This window comes from Lepidochelys kempii, chromosome 2 (assembly GCF_965140265.1).
Source record: "Lepidochelys kempii isolate rLepKem1 chromosome 2, rLepKem1.hap2, whole genome shotgun sequence".
NCBI lineage: Eukaryota > Metazoa > Chordata > Testudines > Cheloniidae > Lepidochelys > Lepidochelys kempii.
In genome coordinates, this window is record NC_133257.1 from 57,134,668 (window position 1) to 57,144,391 (window position 9,724).

The 9,724-nt window shown below is 47.0% G+C and overlaps 1 protein-coding gene across 1 annotated transcript; it reads right to left on the bottom strand.

The window, feature by feature from the left end:
- Window positions 1-2,009: 2,009 nt before the first annotated feature.
- TMEM70 (transmembrane protein 70) lies at window positions 2,010-4,974 on the bottom strand. Its single transcript, XM_073330809.1, has 3 exons — window positions 4,663-4,974; window positions 3,611-3,722; window positions 2,010-2,673 (listed from the first exon to the last, which is right to left on the bottom strand). The coding sequence occupies exons 1-3, from the start codon at window positions 4,909-4,911 to the stop codon at window positions 2,243-2,245; spliced, it is 792 nt and encodes a 263-aa protein (XP_073186910.1). The 5' UTR covers window positions 4,912-4,974; the 3' UTR covers window positions 2,010-2,242.
- Between the last annotated feature and the right edge of the window lie 4,750 nt (window positions 4,975-9,724).

Below are 9,724 nucleotides of genomic sequence, written 5' to 3' on the forward strand. Positions count from 1 at the left end.
AGGTAACTTCTTTAGTATGTTAGCACCAAGAGATCCCCCTAATACAGGGGTTTTCAAACTTCATTGCACCATGACCCCCTTCTGACAACAAAAATTACTTCATGACCCCAGGAGAGCGGATTGACGCCCGAGTCTGCCCAAATCCCACTGCCCTGGGTGCAGGGGCCAAAGCCTGAGCTCCACCGCTCTGGGCAGAAGGGCTGAAGCCGAAAACTCAAGGGTTTCAGCCCCAGGCAGGGGGCCTACAACCTGAGCCTTGCAGCCCAGGGCTGAAGCCCTCAGGCTTTGGCTTCAGCCCTGGGCAGTGGGGTTCAGGCTTCAGTCCCAGGCCACAGCAAATCTAAGCCAGCCCTGGTGACCCCATTCAAAGGAGGTCCCGACCCACAGTTTGAGAACCGCTGCCCTAATATAAAGTGTATTGCTGGCATAAAAGGATTCATCTGAATTTCTTTTACATTATTTGTCAATTCAATCAATTTTTTAAACCTCAAAGTATTTTAAGCCTTTCATTACATCTTGATTTTTTAGGTGGAATTGAATATTTATCCACAAACAAAAAACCTATCAGCTTACATCTCCAAACCTTTGTTTTTTCTAAAAAAGAAACACTGAAATCCAATTTCTGTACAGAGTAAAACTGATCTAAGCAATCCATTTTGACAGAGAAATTCAGAGGCCTAACCCCCTTCGTAATCAAGCTGTTTTCTTTGCAGTGTTATGAATTCCAAAGAAAGAGTCCAAAAGACTATGCAGTACTCCACGGGAGATTTCTTTTGCTTCAGAGCTTTCATTAGCATGGAATGGGACCCCAGTTAACTACATTCTGCAGTCAGTTCTGTTGTAAAATATACATGCTGCATTATCTCAGTGGACCAGATTCTCTGCTGAGCTGTTTTTACTGAGCACAGCAGAGGGGCTATTGAGGCATTGCTATGGACTCACAGTTTCTCCACCCCAGTCTTGTTACAGGTTAGAGTAACTTGGGAGTTGCTCCAGCTGACTTGCACAATCCCCAAGGGACCATCCAGCAACTAGGGATAGCCAGAGTGCATTGTGCTCCAGATACTCCTTCGGTGCCTTCCAGAGAGAGCTGCAGGGAAGGAGTTGTGGTGCCAGCAACAGTAGCTATCTGTTTCCTGGGGACTCCTTCATGCTGGGAATATTCCCACCAGGGGAATTATGGACAGTCTCTACTTCCTTTATGCCAGGGGTGGGCAAACTTTTTTGGCCCGAGGGCCGTATCTGGGTATGGAAATTGTACGGTGGGCCATGAATGCTCACAAAATTGGGGTGCAGGAGGGGGTGAGGGCTCTGGCTGGGGATGTGGTCTCTGGGATGGGGCCAGAAATGAGGAGTTCAGGGTATGGAAGGGGCCTCTGGGCTGGGGCAGGGGGGTGAGGGCTCTGGCTGGAAGTGCGGGCTCTGGGGTGGGGCTGGGGATGAGGGGTTCGGAGTGTGGGAGGGGGCTCTGGGCTGGAGCAGGGGATTGGGGCATGGGGGGGTACGAAGGATCTGGCTGGGGGTACAGGCTCTGGGGTGGGGCTGGGGATGAGAGGTTTGGGGTGCAAGAGGGTGCTCTGGGCTGGGATCTGAGGGCAGGAGGTGAATCAGAGCTAGGGCAGTGGGTTGGAGCGTAAGAGGGGCTCAGGGGTTACCTCAAGCAGTAGCGCTTACGTCAAGCAGCTCCCAGAAGCGGTGGCATGTCCCCCCTCCGGGTCCTACGTGAAGGCGCAGCCAGGCGGTTTGGTGTGCTGCCCCATCCCTGCAGCTCCCACCCCTGCTTTATATCATCTGAACAAAACAAGCCAAAAAATCTGGCCCTTTCACTTTTTAAGACACAGACCCTTTTTGGGGGCTTCAAAATTCTTATTCGTCTATTTGATTAGTCAATGTTGCTTTTTTTAAGGCATGGTTCCTTTAAAATACTGTATTAGGGAGCTTGCAGCATAAAACTAAAATCAAATCCATTTTCCTTCTCTTCATTACTGTAACAGCAGAAATCAAACTGAGACAAAATAAGCATCTATTTTAATTTTAAATCTGAGGAGACTTCAGATTGTTTGAAATTAAAAAAGCTTCAGGTTTCTATACATTCTGAAATATGATAAAGAAACTCTAAATTAGCTGACACTTATGGACGCGTTATAGAATTGTGCGTGGTTTTAGAAATGATGCACTAGACAAATACTAAAAAAGACAGTCATCTGCACTCTATCATCTAATTCTATTTGCTTTCACTGGATTATTTTTGTTCCTCTAAGTCAAAATAAAAAGGTTTGTCATAGCCCATGAGATGGTTATAGTCCTGTGGATATGTGAAAAGCATTGGATTAACAAGCATTGATTTAGTTTTGGCATAAAATGTTGTAAACATCTTGCTGATGTCTGGAACCTTGACATCCCTCTGATGGAACACAGTTCTTTTTTCTGCCAAAATAGCATTATATGTAATGGCTGTGTATGTGTCCGTCTCAGCCTTATGATACAGTCGAACCACATAGCCCTTTGTAAGTAGATGCAGGGTAACTGGTGTTATAAAGGTAAAGAATCCTACAATGCTGTAAAAGGCAGTTTGTAAAATCACACTTTCAACTCCAATGCCAGTTTTGAAGATGATGTAGGGCATCATGCAAAAGCTAAATATGCTCGTAGAGTAAGAGAAAAACTTCACACCTGTATAAGAGATGAAAATCATAGGTTAATGTTTATGATCAAAGTTACCCCTACAGTCCTTTATACGCATTGTTCTCATATACCCACTGCTTTACTTCAATTGCTAAATTAAATGATGATCCAGTTAATTAATCCCTTCTTATCATGGAACTTCTGAAGTCATCATGTGGAAATCAAAGCCCTCAGCCCTTCTCCTTCTCTATGGTTAATAAACTAAAAGTTAGGTCTTATGAAACACCTTTAATATTCTAGTTATCAAAACATTTCACAAAGTAACAAGTTAAATCTTGGTAGCGTAGTGACTGCTTATGCAAAAGTATAGCTATTATGAACTCAGCTATAACTATCAAATATTGTATATTGCTAGAGAAGAGTAATATTTCCATTAAGTTTAGCTGGGAGGGAATAAATGTACTTTGTTCACAGAGGACTGAACTTAGGGCTTGTCTTCACTACTGCGCTACTTAGGGTTGCCAACTTTCTACTCGCACAAAACCAAACACCCTTGTCACACTCCCAGCCCCACCTCTTCTCCGAGGCCCCGCTCACTGCTCACTCCACCACCACCCCCGGTTGCTCGTTCTCCTCACCCTCACTCACTCATTTTCACCCGGTGGGGACAGGGGTGCGGGAGGGGGTGAGGGTTCTGGGGTGGGACCAGAAATGAGGAGTTCATAGTGCGGGGTGGGGGTGGCAATCTCATGGTTCTTTTTTAGAGTGTGGCTCACTTTTGAACATATCTTGTGATTTTTTAGAATCTGACTGATTTTATTTGAACCTTTAGGGTTGGTTATACGACTATATAGGGGACCATAAGCTGGCCCTTCGTGCAGATCTGAAGAAACAGGAGGGCTCCATTCCCAACAGCAAACTATGTTTTAAAGACATGTTTAAGTATAGATAAATCAAACAATACATTTCAATTTCAATCACATACCCAACACTGTCTTTGCCAGATTCCCAGTGTAAACTAGTCTTCCATCTTCTGGTTGCCCATGAAAGGAGGAGGTGCTGAAGCAGCGAACAGATGCCACACGAGAAAATATGATCTACAGGATGAAAGCAGCACATGGCAAATAAAGCATTAGCATTGTATACATACATTTCAGATTTCTCCTGATGTAGATGTTGAATCTATAACAGGATAGAGGCTAAAAATTAATTACATTACAACTAAACTCAAGAATTTAATAGATATCAGTAAATTAAATTAATTTGAAAATGTTAGGAAACAGAGGATTTAATGATTCAGGGGATTAGAAATGGGATATGCAGCCATAAAACCCTTCGTCCCTAGACATTTCAGTGGTGCACTGTATACAGACAGAAGGCCACACATTCCAAGCTCATTGCAAGTCTCTGGTCACCCATCTATCAATCCTCAGCACTGCCAGCTCTTCAAATACTGTGTGAGTTGTGATCAAATGTCATGGTTTACTTGAATCCCCAGCTCCTAGAGTCCTGCCATTAAACGAGAACCTCATATTTCATTTAAAAGAAAATTTCTAGCCCACATGGTTACAAAGAAAAAGAATGTGAACTCAGAAAGTTAAAAAAAACAAACCCAGATTCTGTTTTTTAAAAATTTGTTATTTTTAAGCTAATCTTGTATGATTTAGGGGGCCTGATTCCTGAGTTCCAAACACTTGTATTGGCAAGCACCTAGGTAGATAGACAGCAGTAACTGGACACACCTTATCTTTCCCACATTTTACATTCTCTACTCTGCCCCTTTAATCTTATCCACCAGCAAACACTTTGTTAAACGCACCATTAACAGTGAAGATTTAAAATGGATTCAAATTGGGGAGATTTTGCATTTACTTTTGCTGTTCAGGAACAAGGAAATTAATCCAGTACACTGGGGGCGGGGATGTCGCTGGGTCGGCCTCCTCAGCCAAGCCCCTGCTGCTCCCTCTGCTATGTGATCGGAGGTTTCCACCCCCGCCCGCAGCCCAGCTACAAGGAAAGCGTCCCACGCTCCTGCACCTGTTCTACTCTCCCTTCAGCCCCGGGAAGGGCTCCAACTGCTCCTGGACCTCGGGCCAGCGGCAGCGTCGGGACCCCGCCACTAGACGCGCTTGGAGAGTCGTTCAGAGCCGCCCACCGGGGGCCGCACGCCGCTGGTGCGCGGCTCCCCGGCGGACCAGGAAGCGCGGCAGCTGCGCACCGCCCAGCGCTCCGCAGCCAGAACGCCAGCGCCCGGGCTCGGCGGCCGCCCGCAGCCAGGAGCGGCATCGCCCACACCCGGTCCCGGCCGCGCTCAGCCGACCCCCGCGCCCCGCAGCGGGGCAGGCCAGGAAGGGGAGGAGCCAAGGCGCTTCTCTCGCTGCCGGGGATTGGGCCAGCTGCCTCTCCCCCTCCAATAGTAACTCTCCTCAGGAGCTGAGCGCTTCCAGGGGGAGAAACCCAGACCTCCGGCAGCCCTGCCGCGTTGGTTCCCCTTGCAGTGAGGCAGCCGCACCTCGCAGACATCCGAGTCCCTTCAAGCCAGTGGCAAACCCAGTCCCGTTGGCTTCTTCGCTCAGTGGTACAGGCTCAGCCCCAGTGTCTGCAGGGTTATTTGGGAAGAGCTTTGCTAAACCTGCCAAGTGCTCCCAGTAACGCACAGGATCGGGCTCACGGTTTCACACTTGTGTCAAACCAGTGAGCTCGTGCATTTTTGCAACAACTGTTTGCCAACAGTCTGAAAGCCGCGTGCTATGAACATTAAGAGGAGAACTTTACTAATGTGCTAGCTACATTTCAATTACAGCCACATTGGGGGGACCCATTTACAACCAGGGCCGGATTAAGGTTATGAGGGGCCTAAGGCTAATGGGGGGGAAGGGCCTACCTATGAATTACACATTGCAAAAAAAATTATGTCATCAAACATTTCTCTACATATTTACATATTATTTATTTATGTAAAATTAACAAGTTTATTCTACTCTCACTACACTCAATTCTTCAAACAGATACTTCTGAGTAAGCGGTAGCATGAGGGATGATAAACTGTCCTTCTCTTAGGCCTCCTTCCTCCTAAGTAGTGGAGTGCTCATCTGTATGAGGATGAACACTGCAACATTCCCCATCCTGCTCACCTTTTCCAACCTTGTGCTTCTACCCTCAGCTCTCCACTTGGCACAGTGCAAAGCCAAGCCCTGCAGGTGTTTTCCCCAAACTATGGACTCTACACCACATACCCTATCTCAATCTGACTGCAGTCTGGGATGCAGCCAGCTTTTATCATGTAAAAGAAAGCCACTCAGGCGTAAAATCCACTGGAGTAGAGGAAGTAGTAATGGGAAAATTACATTGGGTAGCATTAAGAAAAGGAGGACTTGTGGCACCTTAGAGACTAACAAATTTATTTGAGCATAAGCTTTTGTGAGCTACAGCTTGTTAGTCTCTAAGGTACCACAAGTCCTCCTTTTCTTTTTGCGGATACAGACTAACATGGCTGTTACTCTGAAACCTGTCATTGGGTAGCGTTGTGTTTTAGGCTGTCTTGCTCTGAAAGCTGCCTCCCAGTGTTGCCCTAACTGAGGGCAATAAATTACTATTTTCACATTGAACCCAAATATTATTTGTGGGATAATACCCAGTTTTTGTAGTTAATCTCCAGTGATTCACCACATCAGGCCATTCTGTCACCAAGCTCTTCCACAATTAGAATCATAGAATAGAATCATACCATAGAATCATAGGACTGGAAGGGACCAAGAGAGATCATCTAGTCCAGTCCCCTGCACTCATGGCAGGACTAAGTATTATCTATTCTAGAATGTGTGATCAGCAACTCTGACATGAGGTTTTTTAAGCATGAGTTCTGTGTGCTCCAGCTCCTGCAGTTTGCATTTGTTTGTTTTAAGCTTCCTGTAAGAAAATGGTAAGCTAGAAGTGACACAGATCTTTAGATGGTTGCCCAGTCATAATATTTAGCACTTCTGTACTATGTTAGCTCTTCAAAATCACTGTACGAACATTAAACAAACTTAATCTAAAGCCTTTCAGCTTTTGAAAGACTAGGAGTTGACAAAACAGAGCTATTCCCTGTTGTGTTCTCTGCCCCCCTGAACAAAAAGACTTCACTGAAAATCAGCATCTTAAAAAAACCATTAAGGATCTTTCAAAAGAACTGTCCAACCAAGGCTGCTGTAGTAACATCCTTGTTACATCAGGTCTGGTGTTTGTTTAAGGCTAGTGTAGAATGAAGGGACTCCTGTTTCATTTGCATGTGTAAATCAAGCAGACCTTTCTTATTTTTTTTCCTTAAAGTGCTCAGAGTTTAGGGGAGGAAAATGAATGAGATGCTTATATGAGGTGTGAAAAAGCAGAAGGGACCAAAATCTATTATTGTGCAAAAATCTGTTCTCCCTGAAGTCAATAAGGCTACACAGGTGTAACTTTCAGCAGGAAATGGCCTGTGTTCTCATTACCTTCTCAAATCACACACGTTCCATGCTGACCCAACGTTTTCCACTTGGGAAAGAAGTTAGTTTGAGTTGGGACAGAAAAATGAGGACTAACTTCAGGTTTATTTAGCTTTAAGTTTTTGGGATGAAACTCAAAAGAAATTAAATGTGAGGTATTTTTACGATGGATTGAACTGCTAGAGAACCAGCAAATGGACAGAACCTACCTTTAGCCTATTCAGCCAATCTTTCTACCATAGCCTGCTAAAATCCTTGAGGGAGAGGAAAGGAAGAAACCTACAACATTGTGTGTTGAGCTTCCTCCAGTGCTTTTGCAATCCCTTAAAAGTACAAAGATGCATTGGCCTGTGGAACTAGGCTAAGCATAAGGAAAGAACTTGGTTGCCCATGCATCCCAGTACAGAAAAATACATCAAAGAAAAAAAATGGATTTCTTAGATTTTTAGTATAGTTCAATACAGTATTGAACATGGAGCATCATAATTCTGAAGTCCCTCAATGGAAGGTACTGTAAATGTTAAACTAATAGTATCCAGAATGGGATGTTTTGTTTTGTTTTTCCTACAAATGTGTGGGAATTCGTTCCTTATACAAGGGAGGGGCAATAGTTCTGGCTGGAGCTGGATAGAGTGTGTGCAGGTTCTGTGCAAGCTTCCCACCCTACCGCTCTGGTACTGCCTCTTCCCCCTGCAACCTCCTTGCTCTGCCCCCCACAGGCACATACCAGTTCTCCAGAAATGGGACCCAGCATACATAGAAGATGACGGTAACAGGCACTAGGACCCAGGAGGCAGTGTCATGGAGCTACCTGCCAGCCTCAGCCCGGGAGATGGACAGAGGGAGCTTCTTCCCTCCCTGACAGCTAAGCAGAGCTCTGGAGAAATTGGGGGTGAGGGGAGCTGGGGGACAATGCCTGCTTAAACTACACCCACAGCTAGCACTGTGGTTCTATGGTTTCTATGGTAACTGGATTTTTAGTGTCCAGTCACCAGTGTTAACTGGATACCTGGCAGTGTGTTCCTGCAGCGTGGGGAGACGCACACTAGAGGGAGCGGAAGCAGCAGGCTTCTGGCTGAGGTCCTTCCAAGCCACATGGGGCTGCTTTGCCTTTCCTGCTAGCAGGAGCGCTCCACGGCTATATGTGCAAGCTCGCTCCCTCCCTGGCCCTGGCTGCGCCCCCTGCCTGACCAGTAGGGCCTAAAAATAGGAGGGCCTAAGGCAAGGGTGGGCAAACTTTTTGACCCAAGGGCCACATCTAGGTATGGAAATTGAATGGCAGCCCATGAATGCTCACGAAATTGGGGTTGGGGTGCAGGAGGGGGTGAGGGCTCTGGCTGGGGGTGCAGGCTCTGGGGTGGGCCCAGAAATGAAGAGTTCAGTGTGTGGGAGGGGGTCCAGGCTGAGGCAGGGGGTGGGGTGTGTGTGGGGGGGGTAAAGTCTCCGGCTGAAGGTGCGGGCTCTAGGGTGGGGCTGGGGATGAGGGATTTGGGGTGTAGGAGGGTGCTCCAAGCTGGGACCGAGGGGTTTGGAGGGTGGGAGGGGGATAAGGACTGAGGTAGGGGATTGGGGAATGGGGGGATTGTGGGCTCTGGCAGGTTATGCGGGCTCTGGGGTGGGGCTGGGGATGAGGAGTTTGGGGTGCAGGAGGGTGCTCCGGGCTGGAACCAAGGGGTTTGGAGGGCAGGAGGGGGATTAGGGCTGGGGAAGAGGGTTGGGGCATGGGAGGGGTCAGGGGTGCAGGCTCTGGGTGGCACTTACCTCGAGGAGCTCCCACAAGCAGCAGCATGACCCACCTCTGGCTCCTATGCAGAGGTGCGGCCAGGTGGCTCTGTATGCTGCCCCGTCCACAGGCGTCACCCCTGCAGCTCCCATTGGCCACAGCTCCTAAATGTAGGAGCCAGACAGGGGACATGCCGCTGCTTCTGGGAGCCTCACAGAGCCACGGCAGGTAGGGAGTCTGCCTTAGCCCCGCTGCACCACTGACTGGACTTTTGACGGCCCAGTCAGCAGTGCTGACCGAAGCTGCCATAGTCCCTTTTCGACTGGGCGTTCCGGTCAAAAACTGAACACCTGGCAATCCTAGCTGCCCTCACACTTGGGAGGAGCACCCTATACACAGCTGCAAACCTACCTTATTATCCTCCTGAAAATCCCTCTTTAAAACTCTCCTTTGCTATGATGCCTACAAAAAACTTGACAATGATTAGGCTGTTCGTATGCTGACATCACTGCCTATCATGCTAATAATTGTTTCCTTGTACTCTCCTGCCTGTCTGCATCCACCTGTTGTCTCATCTTATACTTAGATTGTAAGCTTCTTGAGGCGAGGATCACCCTTTTTTTTCTTCTGTGTTTGTATCTGGTCTAGCACAATGGAGTCCTGGTCCATAACTAGGTGCTCCTTGCATTTCACCTTGATTTTAGGGGCACCACAGATCATTTGTCATGATCCCCATATTCTATGGGCCCAATGTTGCCTTCCTATCAAGCTTGAGTAGGGAGCATTATATTCTTGTTCAAAAACTTGAGCCTTTGATCTGTGGAGATTGAGCTGAATCTCAGCTATTATTGTTTTGAAAAGTAACTTTCTAGCCCTGTACCATTGCAGGAAAAAAAAATTGAAAATGTAA